The sequence below is a fragment of the Saccopteryx leptura genome, chromosome 7, assembly GCF_036850995.1.
Source record: "Saccopteryx leptura isolate mSacLep1 chromosome 7, mSacLep1_pri_phased_curated, whole genome shotgun sequence".
Classification (NCBI taxonomy): domain Eukaryota; kingdom Metazoa; phylum Chordata; class Mammalia; order Chiroptera; family Emballonuridae; genus Saccopteryx; species Saccopteryx leptura.
The window spans coordinates 54,005,519-54,025,512 of NC_089509.1; the positions used below are offsets into that span (position 1 = coordinate 54,005,519).

The 19,994-nt window shown below is 40.4% G+C and overlaps 1 protein-coding gene across 5 annotated transcripts in view; it reads right to left on the reverse strand.

Annotated features, from left to right (window-relative positions):
- The window catches only part of STK39 (serine/threonine kinase 39), a 323,837-nt gene that overhangs the window by 79,443 nt on the left and 224,400 nt on the right, over window positions 1–19,994 (reverse strand). For all 5 annotated transcript variants that reach the window (XM_066346005.1, XM_066346004.1, XM_066346003.1 and 2 more), the window contains one exon: window positions 1,747–1,799. In XM_066346005.1, the coding sequence (XP_066202102.1) occupies window positions 1,747–1,799 (53 nt within the window). The remainder of the gene's footprint in view (window positions 1–1,746; window positions 1,800–19,994) is intronic.

The following is a 19,994-nucleotide window of genomic DNA, read 5'->3' on the forward strand; positions in this document are numbered from 1 at the left end:
TGTATAATTTCACACACTGACTCTAAACTGTCAGAGATGAATGTTCCCAGAAAGATTAATTAGCAAATTCATCCGGGCTTTAATTACATTATTTTGTGAAAGGTGCTTCAAATGTTAGTTTAATTAAAATATAAAGGGAATCATTAGATCTCTGTGCTTACAAGGAACTGCATTTCAGAGCCAGTGAGTTCATGACTATAGGCCCCGGAACATATTTTGTTTGGCTGGCAGTGTTTTTTAAATCTGAACCTGCATGTATTTAGAGAAAACTCTCTAGTTTCCTGAAGGCCCCAACATTAACTTTGGCTCCCCTAAGTATTTGAGTTTGTGTTCTCTTGCAGGTGATAACAGTAAGGAGGTCAGGCAGTTAACCAATGCCATCCCAATAAATTTAAAAAGAAAAGAAAGTCTTGTACTTTAGGATTTGCAAAATTCTAGCAAATACAATTTACTTTTTAACCAGTCAAAATTTATATGCTCTGACCAGGCGGTGGTGCAGTGGATAGAGCGTCGGACTGGGATGCAGAGGACCCGGGTTCGAGACCCCAGGATCGCCAGCTTGACCTTGGGCTCATCTGGTTTGAGCAAAGCTTACCAGCTTGGACCCAAGGTCTCTGGCTTTTGCAAGGGGTTTACTCGGTCTGCTGAAGGCCCGCGGTCAAGGCACATATGAGAGAGCAATCAATGAACAACTAAGGTGTTGCAACGGGAGACTGATGATTGATGCTTCTCATCTCTCTTCGTTCCTGTCTGTCTGTCCCTATCTATCCTTCTCTCTAACTCTCTCTCTCTGTCTCTGTAAAAAAAAAAAATTATATGCAGATCTAATACATAAAATGCAATGTTATTAGCTTATATATTAATACATTCAAATGTAGAAGACGAATGTATTTTAGAACAATATTCAATACGGACATCAAGGCTGTTTTCATGTACATGAAACTCTGAAACCAGAGGTGAGGGATAACAGTTACAGCCTTAGCATTTGTATCTTATTTTCACTTTTCCAGGTTGTTTTGGTTATAAACCAAAGAGTGGAAACAGTAATTTTTGTTGAACAACTAGTCTTGTGGTCTCTGAAGCCTGTTCATATACGTTACTTGTAATTAACTAACCAAAATCACCTCTTGCCAGGTGATAGAACTACCAACAAATATGACATGGTTCTATGACTTCCAGGCAACCAGGAGCTGAAAAAGCAAGCAGTCTTGCCTTTAAACTGTTTAGTAACTATTTAAAACACTAAAATTGTGTTCAGCTTCAAGACAGGCCTTATTCCCTCCAAGCTTACCAGTGGTGCCCGCAGCAAACAGAGGCACAGACACAGGCGTTGTGTAACCTGAACTGAGTACACGGCCAAGTCTGTTACCTTTTTGCATATCACTGTTTGCTGTTCAACCCTCATTACAACTGCTACATGCTTCTCATGGCACTGATGACAACTTCTTCTAGGCCCTTCATCACCACGCAAGTACTTCCTCTAAGAGCTGAGCTATATGCTTGATTTATTTATATCCACACATACACATGCATACAGTCCATGCCACTGGAGGTCAGACAGTCAGCAGTGTTTCAGTTTGGGTTCCCTATAATTACCATAAGTCCTTCCTCCCCTCCCCACCTTCCTCTTTCCATTTTTGTTTTGAGAGAAAGCATTTATGAATAGTTAATTATAAACATGTGCTTGTAATCAACTTCTGAAATGTTTTTTGTACCAATAAAATAGTAATTTCAATTAAAACTCACCTCTTCCTGGAGTAAACTCAAATCGTATATCATTAAGTTCCTTTCTGGAGTTCCTGAAATACATAACACATAACATATTAAAATTTAATGAGAAGAGTTTAATCAAACTAAATGTATTAGAACTTTTACAAGATGCTCTAACATGTAGATAGCATTTTACAGTCTTGGGTTACCTCCAAGTACTCCCTCAACTGAGAGTAACAGTTACAACAATAATAAAGGGAGATTTTTGTTTCATTGATTGAATTTAACTTATATAAACCTGCTCATATCACAAAATCCCAACAGTATAATGTTCATTTTATAAATCTACACAAAATTAGTAATCTTAAATATCATATCATAATAGAAAGTTTCAGAAGATTTTAGTTCTGAATAAATGATATTCAATACATTTTTCATATTGTTTTTTGAGAAAATACTATTTTATCAAGTTATTTTTTAAAGTGAAACAAACAGAGAAGATAGTTGTGGCAATAAAGTTCATGATAGCGCTATACATTAAACCACATGACAAAATGGCCAGAATAAAGTATGTATTTTGTAGTTAGAGGGGGGACCTCTGAATGTTGTAAAATTACCCACTAGATATTTAAACCTTAGTTAAATAAATATACAATGCTTACATAAAACTGTAATATATACATACAGGGTGGGGCAAATATAGGTTTACAGTTATGAGTTTATGAAACACAGTTTATCCTTGTATTATTTATTATTGTATTATTTTCCACACAAACAACTGTAAACCCACCTTTTCCCCACCCTGTATATATTCAATAAAAGAATTAAGTGGTCCTCCTTCCCCAGTTTCACTGAGAGAAAGCCCTTCTAGAACGCAGTGCCTGCAGGAGCTGGCGCAAGTCTCAGACCTTTCTATAAGCAGAGAAGTAAAGACTCAAGAAATCAGGGGATGACTAAGCCAGGCCACGGAACTAGGAGCACTGAACAACTCTGAATTTCCTCTCAGGTGTCTCCATCTTACTTCATCGCTACTCCTCTCAGAGACAGAGTACAGCTAGCGGACATTAGCAATTCCTACAGCTGTGCTTCTCTCAGGACCTCCTGAGTGTCTAAACACTGAAAATTCCCAACTCTTTATTTAAAAACCCACAAAAAACAGATGCATGAACAACACATGAAGTTGCAGACAACCGCAGATGGTTCAGAGATCATCTTGCAGCCGGGAATAAGCAACCTTACCTGAGTTGGAGTGTGTCATGAGCAATCAGTGCCCGCAGTGACTGTTTGCATGTTGGAGGGGTCAGATAGCCTCAGTTTTCCTAAAAAACTACCAATGTCACCACACATCTACACAGTGCTTCCCTATGTCAGCAGTTCTCAAACATTTTAGTCTTGGAAGCCCTTTCCATGCTTAAAAAGTATTAAGGACCCCTAAAGGAGCTTTTGTTTATGTTGATTATATCTATCAAGATTATTGTATTGGAAACTAAACCTGATACACTTAAAAATGTTTTATTTATTTGAAAATGACATGTTAATACAAAATTTTTAAATGAAAAATAACTTTACTTTCCAAAAGAAAAACAAATCAGTGAAAAAGTACACTGCTTCCTATTTTTGTAAGCCTTTGTAATGTCTGGCTTATGACAGCTGGATTCTTATACTTTTGCTTCTGTATTCAACCCGTTGCAATATCACATCTCATGTAGCCCATCACTGGGAAATTTTACTGTACATATGTGAAAGAAGGAGAGTGACAAAAGCAAATAATTACTTAATATTACATAAAAATAGTTTTGACCTCATGGGCCCCCTGAAAGGGTCTCAAGGACCCCTAGGGGTCACAGGACCACACTTTGAGAAGCTCTGATAACAAATTTCATGAATCAAATCTCATTTTACCTAACAATCAACTTTTGAGGTATACAAAGTAGGCATTACTTGGTTCCCATTTTTTAGGTATATTCAAGGCTTTTCCAAGTTCACAAATTTTATGAGTGGTAGAGTGAGGACCAGAAATTCTATACTGAAAATACATAATACAAATAGAAACACTCAGTTCTTTCACTTTTGAGAAAAGACTATATTCCCAAGATTTCACACTACCATAAAAAGATCAGCAAGCATTCATTTATCTAATAGCCTGATTTTGTGTGCTGTGTATCAGGAAAGGTGGAATTAGAACTAAAACTGTCCAGTAAGAAAAAAGGGTCACCAGGAAAGCAAGTATTTGGAGTAATTTAGTAATGAAATGCCAGAAGAACAAAAAGATGAAAAGGAATTTGGTTTGATGCTAAGTTATGTCCTCGTTCCTTTCCTCTCTGTCCTTTGACTAGTCTTATCTAAATTATTTTGTTCTAAGGCCGTAAGAAGAGAGGTATAATAAGAGCTGTACTTGAATATCATAAGGCACACCTTGAGTCTTTAAATGTTAATACCACAAAAGGAATATCAGCACCCATAATCTCTTGTCTACATCAACTGTGGCTCAGTTATAGGGGTTGCCTAGTCAAGTCCTTCTTTTATGACTCTGAACCTAAAATATCCACCTTTGAAAAGATCACAGTGATTGATTGTGAGTAGTAGACTTGTCCCATCAGCATGAAATATAGTTGGGAAAATGCCTAATTGGATCTAACTACTGAAGGTCATCCTTTTATAAAGAATTAATCTTTTCATACTCATACTTAACACCTTTAATTGAAAGTACATTTACTTTAATTGAAATGGCACAGGGTACTCTTGATTTCAGGGAAGCTGAAAATTGGTATGATTTAATGTCAGAAACTAAGTCTGTGTAATTTTGTAGAGGAAACGTTAAACATTGAGAGTAACAGCTTCAAGACCCAGGCCACCTTTGATAACTTTTATTAAAAACCCCTAAACCAGTGGTAGTCAACCTGGTCCCTACCGTCCACTAGTGGGTGTTCCAGCTTTCATGGTGGACGGTAGCACAGCAACCAAAGTATAAATAAAAAGATAGATTTAACTATAGTAAGTTGTTTTATAAAGATTTATTCTGCCAAACTTAGCGACAATCTGACATAAAGTACTTGGTAAGTAATTATTATTATATGCTTTAACTTGCTGTAACTCTGCTTTATAAATTTTATAAAGTAAAGTTACTTCCCTACTTTATAAATCACCATTACTGTGGAACTGGTGGGTGGTTAGAAAATTTTACTACTAACAGAGATACAAAAGTGGGCGGTAGGTATAGAAAGATTGACTACCTCTGCCCTAAACCTTTTAGAAAAAATAAAAACTAAACACTAAACTTTTAAATTTGGTAAGGCACAACCCCATATCTCTCATTGTATATTTCTCATGTAATTACATGGTTTAAAAATCAAAAGGTACAATAGGCTACTGCGTAAAAACTAGCCTTCCAGCTCTGTTGCTCAACTACCTGGTTGCCCTCACAGAGGAAGCCAATGCTACAAGCTCTCCCGCTCATCCTTCCTGAGATGTTATATGCATAGATGAGCAAATGTACACTCATCGTTTCCTCTCACCTATTTAAAACAATTGATAGTGTACTATGTCCACTGTTCTGCATCTTGCCTTTTTTTAACTCAGTAATATACCTTGGAATTTCTCCATATTGGTTCAGAGAGCTTTCTCATTCCTTTTTATAGCTACACAGTACTCCATTGTATGTAAACCGGTTCCCATTCTGTGAACAGATTGTTTCTAGTCTTTCACTATAAGCAATGCTTCAATGAATAACCCTGTTCTTATGTCATTTTGCAAATATGAGTGTAAAAATGTCTAGAAGCAAACTGCTTGATCTAAGGACAGATGTATTTGCAATTAGATAGATATTGTCAAATTTCCCTTCATTTAAATTGTACCAACTTATACTCTTACAAGTTTTTTTTTGTTTTGTTATTATACTCATTTTATTTATTTATTTTTTTTAATAATTTTATTTTTTTAATGAGGTGACATCAATAAATCAGGATACATATATTCAAAGATAACAAGTCCAGGTTATCTTGTCATTCAATTATGTTGCATACCCACCACCCAAAGTCAGATTGTCCTCTGTCACCTTCTATCTTGTTTTCTTTGTGCCCCTCCCCACCCCCTTTCCCTCTCCCATTCCCCCCTCCTCCCCGTAACCACCACACTCTTATCAATGTCTCTTAGTTTCACTATTATATCCCACCTACGTATGGAATAATACAGTTCCTGTTTTTTTCTGATTTACTTATTTCGCTTCGTATCATGTTATCAAGATCCCACCATTTTGCTGTAAATGTTTCTCATACACTGTTGGTGGGAATGTAAAGTAGTACAACCATTATGGAAGAAAGTATGGTGGTTCCTCAAAAAACTGAAAATAGAACTACCTTATGACCCAGCAATCCCTCTACTGGGTATATACCCCAAAAACTCAGAAACATTGATACGTAAAGACACATGCAGCCCCATGTTTATTGCAGCATTGTTCACAGTGGCCAGGACATGGAAACAACCAAAAAGCCCATCAATAGATGACTGGATAAAGAAGATGTGGCACATATACACTATGGAATACTACTCAGCCATAAGAAATGATGACATCTTACAAGCTTTTTGCAAGCACCACTGCAGGAACTTTAAATGAGGTAAACCAGGAAGTGTATTTAAAAAACAAAAACAGTAAGATGTAGGTACTCTGTCAGCTGCAAAGCTTCTTAGCCAAGGTAACTACTACTCAGGACCAGCTGTTTAGTCCAGGCAGGCATGTGGGCTCAGTTTTTAAATGTATTATATATATCGCTACGTCCATGCAAAGTGAGAAGGTCAGAGATACATGTAGATTGTTGTGTGTAAGGCTGATCTTCTCTTTCTTTCAATTCATCTGCCAGGGACAGAGCGAACACTCGAATGAGGCAGCTGCCTACGAGGGTGGTGACAACCCTCCTCCTGGTGGCAGAGGTGCAGCAGGGCCACGCTGCGGATGCCCATGTTTTACAGGCACAACAGCATTCTTCTGCACCCCTTACTATACCGTGTCAGGACAACTGGGCCTATTATTGCTCCTGGAGGGTTCCAAAGCCAAACTGCCATCTGAGGACTGTTTGCATTCCTCAGCTTCACAATGGCTGCCCATTGCCCCCCCCCCCCAAGAACCAGATGTGAACAAAGGGCTTAGAAGTGCAAAGCCCACTCTTGACAGAGAGTATTATCAAGTATAAAAGTCATTGGTACTGTGTACCCTCCACCACAGGGGTGCTCTGGAGTGAGGCTAAAAGTCACCCACTTTCCCAAGCTCTGAGGTGGAGGGCTGCCGCTGGGGTAACATCGCCCAGGACTCCTGTAAGCCCGGCAGGTACAGTGTTGCCCGGGGATCCAGAGGTGCCCCTTCCTTTTAAGCAGCTGAGGATGTTCTTAGCTAACAGCCCTTTTCTTCCTTCTTTAACCTGAGATTCCAGGTCAGGGTGTAGTGCTGGTGTCCAAGGAAGTCCAGAGGGACTTCCACATGCTCCAGGAATGTCCTACCCACCCCCACCCGCCCTGGCAGCTGGTTGGGTACCTTGCAAACAGGCTGGACTAGGAATCAGGACATCACTTCTAGTTCAGCTTGCATCTTTCCTACTCTTGGAACTGAAGACCTTTCCCACAGATTTAGAAAGAAAAAGGGACAGCAGCTCCCACTGAGCTAGTTAGGAACTTCTCTCCACCCCGGGAGGCAGCCAGGTGCAGAATGAGGAGGTAACATGAGCTGCTGAGACAGAGGTCTGTGCTCAAATCCACTTGCTCCTCATGTGGCCTCTGTAACCTGTTTCCCCCACTGTGAGATGGGAAAAATAATAATAGCATTTACTATCAGCTGGTACATGCTCAGTGCTTCACATACGTAATCTCCTCCATGCTCACCACAATACTGGAAATAGGGCCAACTGTGCTCCCCTGTTCTTTTCAGATGAGGAAACTAAGGCTTAGGAAGGGTAAAAGATGTATCAAAATATGTTTCTCAACAGGAAATCTGAACTAGACCTAGAATCTAACAAATGTCCCCCATTGTGGTCTTCAGTGCACAGCCCTTGCCCAAGGTGCTATCGGCCCTGCCCTAAACACCCGAGATGCTCCTAACTGGTCCCTCTACGCTCAAGCCCATGATCTGCAGCCGAGTCAGTCAGCTGTGTCCTCGAAGTCTGATCATGTCACTCCTTTGCTGAAAGTCTCCATCCCCACTACCCTTATTTTACAAACAAAATTCAAAATCCTTAGTGTGACCCTCCAAGCCCTGCCTCTGCCTGTCGCCCGCCCTCACCGCTCCCAGTCTTCCCCTGCTCACCTGCTGCGTCTCCCGGCCTGCCCGCCTCTCCCACATATAAGTTTGCAAAGGACAGTTTGAATGGAGGGAGGAAGTCACAAGCCTGAGAGAAGTGGGTGCAGGAGACCGTGGTAGGAAAGGAACTGAAGTCAGGGGCAACGCTTTTGAGAGATTTAGCTGTAAGGAGATGAAGAGGAATAGCCATAATGAGGTATTGAGAAGGCTACTTTAAGATGGGCGAAAAGAAACATATTTGTGTGCTGGCAAAACATATCTTAGTGGAGAGACAGACAGATGGAGAGGGAGGGAACAGAGGCTTGCTCCTAGAGGGGCAGCCAGCTTCTTCCCCTGTGTGGAAATTTGTCATCCCTGTCTTCCCTCCACCTGACTTCAATTGATACTCTATAAGAATGTTGACACCCATGAATACATAGCATGTAACAATATTATCGTAAATAACTGCTTTCACTGTCTACCATACACTAGTTTTCACCTGGAAATAATCCAAACTAAATTAAGGGCTTTTTCTTTAACAGGAACTTGAAAACCTCCACGCCTCCAGGCAGAGGTCACGCCGTTTCTTCTCCCTCATTGGACCCACGCTCCAACATTAACACATGTGTTCGTTTTTTCCTCCAGTACATACTTTGGAAAATCATGAAAAACATTTCAACGTACAGGAAAGTGGAAAGAGTAATAATACAAATATATGTGATCTACCATCCAGAACTTCTAAAATAGCAACATTTTGTTGTATTTATTTCAGAGTTTAATATACAAAATCTTAGTATTGTTTTACCTACACCATACAAAATTGATTGTGTCACATCTGAGCTGTGGTAACTAATATGTGAACAGATTACTGCATAAAGGCTCTGCTTCCTGTCATGATTACAGAACTATATTTTCATGGGTAGCAGTCCTTTTCAGTATTTAGAATGTCCTGTGAATATATTTACTGAACTGATATAAGGTGAAAGGGAAATGGAGCAGCCACAGAAAAGCTACAATCATATGTACAGTTGGTAGGAACAGAAAGACTATAGTCTACATCGTATTTTTTGGTAGCAGGAAAGTTGTTAAGTACACGTATTGGTTAGAGGCTTTGTGTACGTCTGCTGATAGAAACCCACTGATGTGCATGTAGAAGCAGCCTTCAGTGGCATCATTCATGCTTGAAAGTCTGGAGTGTGTCAGGGCTTAATGCAGAAAACCCATACTCTAATATTATGATGGATACATCTCTTCAATGCGTTAGACACCCAAGTCAACATGCCAAGGCCATGATACTAAAAGTGTAAAGGCATCTCTAAGCCATGGATTCAATAAATGTTCATCTGGGCTCTGGACGTCATGTCATGGGAGGTATATTTATACAGACAGACACAGAATATGGGGAGGTGGTTGGTGCTGCACATATTTGCAAATTCTAGGATTATGCCTTTTTCAAGATAATGGAAGTTTACTTCTTTAAAGTACAGACTGTTACAAACTAATTATTATGGGCAATTATCACCTTCCTTGCTAATAATTTATTTGGTCTACTACAGGGGTCCCCAAACTTTTTACACAGGGGGCCAGTTCACTGTTCCTCAGACCGTTGGAGGGCTGGACTATAAAAAAAAAAACTATGAATAAATCCCTATGCACACTGCCCATATCTTATTTTAAAGTAAAAAAACAAAACGGGAACAAATACAATATTTAAAATAAAGAACAAGTAAATTTAAATCAACAAACTGACCGGTATTTCAATGGGAACTATGGGTCTGCTTTTGGCTAACGAGATGGTCAATGTCCGGTTCCATATTTGTCACTACTAGCCGTAACAAGTGATATGATGCACTTCCGGAGCCGTGACGCATGCTTCCCGTGTCACTGGAAGTAGTACTGTACGTGAGCGGCGCCGCCACATACGGTACTCCAGCATCCGCATCCTGTGCTCCTTTCACTGATCCACCAATGAAAGAGGTGCCCCTTCTGGAAGTACGGCAGGGGCCGGATAAATGGCCTCAGAGGGCCGCATGCGGCCCGCAGGCCGTAGTTTGGGGACCCCTGGTCTACTACTTGCATATAGTATGGTAGGTAGTTTCAAAATTAAACCAAATACACAACTGAATATTTGACTATTAAAAATAACAGATTGTTAAAGGGAATGCTGAAAGAGATACTACACATATTGGAGATGTCAGTTACTGAATTTGCTTTGCTTGCAGTTAAGGAAAAAGGGGGAGTGTTGCATTATACAGTTCTTACTTTATCAAAAAAGAAACATGCAAGGCAAAAATTATTTTCCCTCTTAGCATTAATACCACAGAGAAACTTTTTTATGGAAGCCACTTTGTAAGAGACACTGAGTAATGTCTTCAACTCTGTTGCCAAAGACAGAAACTTTTTTCATATAAATGTCTTCAACTATGTTGTGCAGAAGACAGGATTTTTTTCTCCCATGTGCTGAACGCACAATATTAAATGTTACCTGAATGATGGCATTTCTGCTGGGAGCAGAAATAATATCGCGGAGGTATATTGTTTCCTGATGATTTACCTCAATAAAGGAAGTTCCGAGAACCCGGAGAAATGAATGGCCTAGATAGGCTGCTTCCTGGTGCCCCACAAGTATCTTTGTCGAGTGCTGCAATAGGCGAGTTCATGACTGAACTCTGACAAGTATTCGAAGGCATCTGACAGTCGGTGTGTTGATTAAATATAGATCTTTCATCTTAGCTAAAACATACATGAGAAGCGGAGGCAATATTCTGCTGTGAACATGTAGGAGACTGACTAATGTCCTCCCCTGGAGTGTTGGCTAACTAACTGCTAAGGGAGGTGGGCTGCAGGGTGTCTGAATTTCAAAAGGAAGCTAGCCAAGAACTTGAACACCTGCTCTGCTGAACACCAAACTTTGTTGCTTCAGAACAAAGAAAGGATAATATTTTGCTTAAAGTTTTAAAGAATGAGTGCTATTAATCAAGAGAGTTAACCATAAAAGAACTTCAGTATAAGTGTCAACACTATAAAGTGAGCAGACAATTCTTTAAACTTTAGCCAGCGTATCATAAAAGTAGCAAGAAGCATGTTTTATTTTAACTTTCTTATTGTAATTTCCTTATTAGTTTATATGTATAGTCGTACTGAGGGAAAACTACATTAAAGACTGGCAAATTTAAAGATAAAATGATCACTTTCAACCAGGTTTACAATACCCAACCATCTAGGAGAGAAGTATGCAGCACTAATGAGGAATCAGTGTCCTATGGGTTAGAAATGTAAGCAGAATCTGCCCTGGCTTTTCCACAGGTGGTGTCTTAAAACAATCAAATTTAATGATAAATGAGAATGAGTAAGTATTTTGCCTTTTGATCCATTTCACAGAAATGGCCTATCAGTAAATGTATGTGCAGCCTAGGGTGGATAACCTTTTGGCAAAGACACCATAAATCTTCAAGGTGGATTTCTGACCAAGTACTTGAGAAAATACTTTTGTTACTAGGCATCTGATAGGTTGTTGATAGGAATCAGAGGGGAATATATATGCCTGTTAAAGCACATCAGGCCGCACCTGTCAGGAGGCTGGACTGAGACAGGACTGTTATTCTGAATAATGTAAAAACAAAAATAAAAAATACAAAAACTTTTCAAGGCAAACAAAACAAAAACAAACAATGTAAAAAAAAACCTCCACTTGCTTCAAGTTATGTGATTCTCCAACGGGGACGGATCCTGACACTACAAGAGCTGGAAAACCCCTAAGAGCAGGGCAGGTCCTTGTTTTATTTTATCCCACAAAGCGACGGTGGGAAGGTTTCTTTGGGTTAACATATCCCAAAAAGGCAAGGGGATGAAATGATATATCATGTCATTTGCATGATATGAGTTAAAGTGAAGGATAAGCCCTGGCTGGTTAGCTCAGCTGGTTAGAGCACTGTCCGGAAACACCAAGACTGCAGGTTCAATCATGGTGAGGGCACATAAAAGAATCAACCAATGCCTGACCAGGCGGTGGCGCAGTGGATAGAGCGTTGGACTGGGATGTGGAAGGACCCAGGTTCGAGATCCCGAGGTTTCCAGCTTGAGAGCGGGCTCATCTGGCTTGAGCAAAAAGCTCACCAGATTGGCCCAGGGTCAGTGGCTCCAGCAAGGGGTTACTCAGTCTGCTGAAGGCCTGCGATCAAGGCACATATGAGAAAGCAATCAATGAACAACTAAGAAGTCGCAACGTGCAACGAAAAACTAATGATTGATGCTTCTCATCTCTCCATTCCTGTCTGTCTGTCCCTGTCTATCCCTCTCTCTCTCTCTGTCTCTGTAAAAAAAAAAAAAAAAAAGAATCGATCAATAAATAAGTGGAACAATAAATCAATGTTTCTCTCTTTCCCTTCCTCTGTCTCTAAAATAAAAAATAAATAAAGTGAAGGTTAATATCTGAAAATGTTTCCAGGTATTATTATGATTGATTTTCTTCTTAAATCTGAAGATGGCCACAAATGAGAGAAGGGAAATCAGAAGTTTGCTCTTATCTGCCCCCCACGGATGCCCTTTTGAAGGCCCCAATGCTGACTTCGATGCACAACTCCTGTCACTACTGTAAAGTGTCCTCAACACACAACAACCACCATTTGATGTCTTCTTTCTCCTCATCTGATCCTGGCTAATTCTTCAGAAATCAACATTTATATCTTTAACAAACACTAAATTTGTTCTTGGTCTTTGGTGCACTAATTTATGACACTCATTATTACAATGCTTCCTCCCATCAATAGCTTCACATAAAGTTTTTTTAAAAAGGCATTGATCACTTGGCAATGAAATCAAACCATCCTGTCTGACCTGTGGTGGTGCAGTGGATAAAGTGTCGACCTGGAACGCTGTGGTCACCAGTTTGAAACCCTGGGCTTGCCTGGTCAAGGCACATATGGGAGTTGATGCTTCCTGCTCCTCCCTTCTTCTCTCTCTTGCTCTCTCCCCTCTCTAAAATAAATAAAGTCTAGCCTGACCAGGCAATGGCGCAGTGGATAGAGCATCGGACTGGGATGCGGAGGACCCAGGTTTGAGACCCCAAGGTCGCCAGCTTGAGCGTGGGCTCATCTGATTTGACCAAAGCTCACCAGCTTAGACCCAAGGTCACTGGCTCGAGCAAGGGGTTACTCAGTCTGCTGAAGCCCATGGTCAAGGCACATATGAGAAAGCAATCAATGAACAACTGAGGTGTCACAACGCGCAATGAAAAACTAATGATTGATGCTTCTCATCTCTCTGTTCCTGTCTGTCCCTGTCTATCCCTCTCTCTGACTCTCTCTCTGTAAAAAAATAAAAATAAATTAAATAAATAAAGTCTAAATATATATATATATATATATATATATATATATAAAGATTAAAAAAAAAAGAAACCAAACTGTCCTAATTGGAAAATTTCAAGTACCTATAAGTCGCCAAAACTGGAATGACCCTTAGCTTAATCATGAAGCCAACTCATCAACGGCGCAACACCAGCTCCACCATGAATGGCATAACTGAGGACAAGACTCAAAAGCAGATGCATGTAATACATGAACTCATTCCAAATGCTCAAAGCAATTCTTTACCTGTGTTCAAATTTGCATTGTATTTTTGTCAAATAATGACTGATTTTCATGTGTGAGTTACAGAATCCACATTTTAGAGCCATACTGTATTTTGAAAACATGCTGAAAAATGCTTAATAAGCAACTCCCAGGTGTATAACTAACTGCATCACGAAGTGAAGGACTTCCCAAGACTGCTGAGATTGTGCATTTTTCTTATTTAAGAATCACTAATAAAAAAGATATATCCAACAATTCTCTTCATGATGCTTTTTTTCAGTAATGGACTTTTCCCCCCAATCTTTTGATCTCTGACATGTTTTAAAAGTAACTTAGCTGTCTAGATCTCATTAGTAATTAAATAAAGTAGGCCAGGCTGGATAAAGAAGAGTTCTCACTCCACAAAAGTATTTATACAGTGTATCCTACAAACTGCTTTCTATTTGTTTCTTTACTGTAAGTTGACAGATGTCCTTTCCATAAAGGAAGTACAAAGAGCAGTGCCACCAGACAAGGGAGGGGGAAGGGGCTGAGAGGAAAAGTCAAGGGGGCTCCAAAATGATTAGCTTACAGCAGAGCCTTTCTGTAGTGATTTGAGGCAAAATAAAGTAACTGCTGAAAATTATTCAAATTTAAGAACAGTAGTTGATTTAAAAAAAAATTTAAGCATGCCACTGAATAGCCATAAGAAAGATAAAGGGATAGCATACAATCGTCAGCATTCTACACAGGTACAGAGAGTTCAAAAGATAGGCCAGAGGAGCTATGATGCTATGTTATGCCTCTCCCTAAGAATGCCTAGCACAGGGCTTGTACATAAGGAAGGTCTCAATAAATACACAAGAAACTGAACTGGATCAAGCAGAACATTATCACTCTTTACCTGATGCACGATGTTTTAAGTAAAAGCACATTTGACAAAACTAGGTACGGAGGTAATCAACCTTATACATATAACTCAATAACCAAAAAAAAAAAAAAGTTTGGGGGATGAGGGCACTTAAGTTGCTACACAGGCCAGAGCTATGATCAATAGAGATGGCACATTAAGAATAGAGCTGGGAGAGGTAAACAGGATCTGTGACACTGAAGAGATTTCTGGCCAGCAAGCTATTTATTCCCCATGAGCAGGGAGCCAACAGTCAACATCCAAAGTAGTGGGCTCAGCCTGAACTAGACTCACAGTAAATGTAAGCAGTGGACTACTCTGCCTGACACTAAGGCTCGGGTGGCTGAAAAGGTTTGACACCTACAGTTAGGAACTGCTGTGGCCACGCCACCTGTGCACTGCACACCAGGCTATTCTAAAGCCCACAACACATGCATTTTTATTTAAGTATAGAAGCCAGGGGAGCACATCTCCTGATAAAGACTTCTTCCCTATCTCATCTCCTCCCCTACCCCCCTACCTCTAATCTTTGATTTGTTTTTATAGGAGGTCAAAGGAAAAGAAAACATGCTTTTTATTAGGTCCACTCAGCCTGTCTGGCTTGGTTTCTGAAGACAACATTCCTGAATTTAAACATCAACTGTAAACTGACTTGTAACGCTGACTAGTGATAAGACCCTCTGTCAATTCACTTAACTTTCCCAGTCTTAGTATCTCTATCTGTAACAAGGTAGCAACAGTAACTACTTCATAGGTAGCTAAGAGGATTAGGTATGAGAAAACATAGATATGGCTGACACACAGCAAGCACTTAGTATCGGTTAAATAACAACAACAGTAAGAATAAATATAATTTTTAGCCGTGGAGTTCTCCATGTCAGACTGGGCGCTGTCCTGAAATCAGTTCTTTCTCATCCCTTCATCTAACCTGAGCTGCAATGTGGCGGGGGGGGGGGGGGGGGGGGGTCCAGACTTCCCCTGAATCCTATGGTACCTTCTAACCATAAACTCCAACATCTAAAACAAGATTTTGGGGGGTACAGGTCTTTGTCTTTAAGAATCCCAATACTACTGGAAAGAACAAGGCCTGATCATTTGGAGTTGGAGAAGGGCAGTTTCCAGCTGAGCTTAAAGAAAACAGAGACTGGAGGCTAGGGAAGCTTTGGAATCCGTGACCATCCTCAGAGGCTGCACGGACACATGAGGATCTGAGAAATCGCCTGCTAATCCAGCCCATACCTCTTTCCCTTACGAATCATTTAAATTCTCCACTTTGTTTGGTCAAATCAAAGATCATAGTTTATGTGAAGGTGGAAATATATAGCAGTTAAGATGGAAATATGGCTCAGCGGTAGAGCGTCGGCCTAGCGTGCGGAGGACCCGGGTTCGATTCCCGGCCAGGGCACACAGGAGAAGCGCCCATTTGCTTCTCCACCCCTCCGCCGCGCTTTCCTCTCTGTCTCTCTCTTCCCCTCCCGCAGCCAAGGCTCCATTGGAGCAAAAATGGCCCGGGCGCTGGGGATGGCTCTGTGGCCTCTGCCTCAGGCGCTAGAGTGGCTCTGGTCGCAACATGGCGACGCCCAGGATGGGCAGAGCATCGCCCCCTGGTGGGCAGAGCGTCGCCCCTGGTGGGCGTGCCGGGTGGATCCCGGTCGGGCGCATGCGGGAGTCTGTCTGACTGTCTCTCCCCATTTCCAGCTTCAGAAAAATGAAAAAAAAAAAAAAAAAGATGGAAATATGCCTAAAATGTGTAACCGTATTTGCAAGATTAGGGGAACTCCCTAAAAAAAGAGATGCAAGAGAAGCATCCATCTTGTCAGTGGTTCGGCCAACATTTCTGCCAACTTTCCTCCTTTGCACCAGAAGACAGCACAGTGTCCTTTCTATTACATACTCTCCACCATCCAAGGCATCTCTGGACTCAGGAAGGCCCGAGGGAACAGGGCTCCCAGCTCTAAGTGCTACTTAATTGCGGCTCTCATCATCACTGTTATTACAGATCCGTCATTCAGAAATGCCCTCGGCTATCAGTGACAGCATGGAGCGTTATGAGGATGACATTTGCACGGTTTGTATTCTGAACATTAAAAACCTGTTTGGCTCACCAAAGGAAGAGCGAGTGCCATGCTAATTACATAACTTTTTAGAACACTAATATGATCTCCCACTGGGCCAACTGGGAGGAAAAAACACGTGATGCTCACTTTTATCTGCGCCTCAGCAAACTGACCCCCCGCAGCCTGTTGATGTGGCCATTAATAAAACAGCCCTAAGTGACCTGTGAGGCTTTTTATGAACTGGAGCCTGGATCTGGCTGCCAAACAGCTGTGTGCTTGAAAGACTTGGAATCGGTACCAGAGCTGGCTGTTAGTGATACAAGCTTGTTTGGGGAACCTCTTGTACCCAGAATGTTGTTTACACTTTTGATTTGTTACAAACAAACAAAAAAAAGGTTTCCACCCTTGAGGAGTTTTAAAAGCCAGAAAAAAAGGATGCCTGTGATGATAGCGACCTTGCTTTGCTTGGGACACATTAAGACTTGATTTAATTTCACTTTAGTACTTGATGCGGAATATCAACATGCTTCTTATAAACTCCTTTCAATTTTAGAATAATAATTTAAAATAAAAATATTACTACTCTCACAATTCTAAAAAATCCTAATGGGTAGTTTTTTAAAAAAAATTAGAGAACAGTCTGATATTTTACTTTGCCTTTCTTTCCTTCTGATAAAAAGAACATAGGTAAAAATATGCATCAGATATAATTATTTAAACTTCAAACAAAACACATAATATGCCACTGAATTGAGTAGATGTGATCAAATCTTGGAACTAAACTAGACGTTACACTAATGGCGAGTTAAAAATGAAGCAAGCAGAGAAACGCGCTCAGTTTAGATACACGTAGGACGCATGGGCAATGTGCAAACCCCGGGAAGAGACAGCAGAGGAAGTGGAAAAATGCCCCAACTGTGCTCAGCGAGCTTCCGACCCCACATGGAATTCCTATCTGGAAAGGAACTGTGCAGGCAAACAAGCTGAGGGGCATTAAAAGTGTTTGGTGTGCTGTCCTTTAGGAGAATTCTCATCTCAGATGTTAGGACCGTGAACTCCTCTTTCCAAGTGTCTACCCTGTGACACCCTGCTGCTCCGCCCCCTCCAGACTCTCCTCACCCACACAGATGGGAAGAGCAAGGGAAGTGCTTATACTATGAAGGAAGCCGTAAGAGAACCAAGGGCACTCCCAGACTCCACGTTTCCTAAAGTGAACTCACCAGTATATGCTTAGCATAGGAATAATTCAAGTCTATCAAACCAGGGACAAAATGACAGAGAAATTTCAGTGTCTCTTTGCAGGTTTCTTACATTAAGACAGATGAGAACGGGTTTACCAAGGAACAGGGCGTAACTCAGAATATCTGCCATGGAATCAGCCAAGTCCACACGGCCACTCTGCCAACAGCAGAACTACAGTACTGCGTGGGGTATGGGGAAGGCACCGTGCTGCCTTAGTAGAAAGATGACAGGGCTGGCGAAGAAGGCTCCTGGTGTGGGCTCCCTGTCCTTACCTATCCGGGTAATTTTTAATCATTAGAAGGTTATACCACAGAACTCCAGAATAGTCAAAAACATATCACCATATGCTTTTAGAGGAAAAGAGGTGCCACAATATTGACTTCTTCCTGGCATCAGGCAAGCCTAACGATTCTGGCCCTAGAGTTGAGAGAACAGTATTGGCCCAAGAGCTCTGCTAAGCTCTCGCTCTAAAAATGGGATTTACTGTTCTTCGTGGAGCAAAAATGTTTACTCAAATATTTAGACAACAGGGTCAGGAGCAGAGATTTGAAGGGGAGAAGGTGATGCATTTTTTTCAGACTTATCTGGGTACTTACAGCTGGTTGAGCTCTCAGAAGAGTAGTATCCACTGATACTTGTAAGTCAAGACTTTCTCTCAGATGCTTTGCTTCTGCTTTCTACAAGCCAGTTAGGACACCTAGCAACAGGGTTCCTATTGGCCACTGAGAGAGCAGGGCGAAGGCAAGAGCACACATTTTAGGGAAAAAGGAAAGAAGAAACAAAGAGATAGCAATGAAGAGGCTGTTCCTCAGCATCTCATTATTAAAGGGATAATATGAGAGCACTCCACAGAGAAAATAATGATCATTGGACTTCAGCAGGTAATCACTAAGAACAATAATTTTGGAATAACCTAATTTCTTTCTTTGCTATTATGATAAACTTTCAGTTCCAAAGGAAAGCCTTAAGGGCTTGCTTTGTTAAGACTAACGCACATTGTAGGGCATGGTGTGAATTCTTTCAGAGTAATAACTGAAATATCCATTTCTTCTTACAAGGATTAAGTTATTTTACTGGAAACCCTGTAATGATCGAAGAGTCTTTTCCTGCCCTCCCTGACTCTGTCCACATGGGATTTTGAGATCTGGCTCAGCAGAAACGCAAACTAAAAAAATCTAATCACTATTTTTTAATCTACCAAATTAAATTAACAAAGATTACAAAATGGGAATAGGAAACGTGAAATGCTCACAAAGATACAGTCTATCAGAGCATCCTTCCCTGATAATGAGAGTAGAAACTGATACTACCTTTTGAGAGGGTTGGTTGGCAATATGTTTCCAGAATTTTGAAAGCATTATACCCCTTGATATACTAATTCCACATCTATGAATCCAACATAAAAAGGAAATTAAACATCTGAGTTTTCTGAATAAAACCAACTGTTACAACATGTCTTTTGGAGCAAAAATCTGGAAACAAATGAAATCTCCAGTGACAGAAAGATAGTTAAAAATAAATTACAGTGGAATAACCACAGATTGCAATATTACATAGTTATTAAAATATTATTTATAAAGGATTTGCAATGACATGAGAAAAGGTGATAATGTAGTACCAAGTATAAAAAGCAGGGTACAAAACTGCATGAGTAATATAATTGGAACAATAAAAAATAAGAATAAAAACCACAGAGCAAAAGAAACAGAAGAAAATGCCCAAAATGTTCATTGTGCTTATCCCTGAATGGTGGTTTGATGGGTAATTTCCTTTTTTATAACTGTCTGCATTTTTCAAATTTCCTCTAATGAACACCTATTACTTTTATAATGCAGGGGAATAAAAAGTTCCTTCAAAAAGCTTCATTGAGATTTGGAAGAGATGCTGTGATACGATTTATCATCATTTGGGTAATAAAGATTTAAAAAGAAAAGGCAGAGAACTGAACTAAAACTTAAAAAATAAAAGCAGCACAGTAAGTGTGTTTGGTCACCAATGTGGAGAAGGGACAGTAAAATAGAAACTCCTTGGGTGAGGTTTAGAGGATAATCTGAAACATTCAGAGAAATGTTACATGATGTTAGCTAGATTCAGTTACGAAGCCTTATCTATGGTGTAATTATAAACCCACATGCAAGTATGGAAGAAGTGCTTGAAAGAAAGACACCAAAATGTTAACAGGTGTATTACTTACTTAGGTGGGAGACTCCGCATTTATTCTTTTGAATTACACAACCCCTGTACCCCCAGCCAAAACAAAC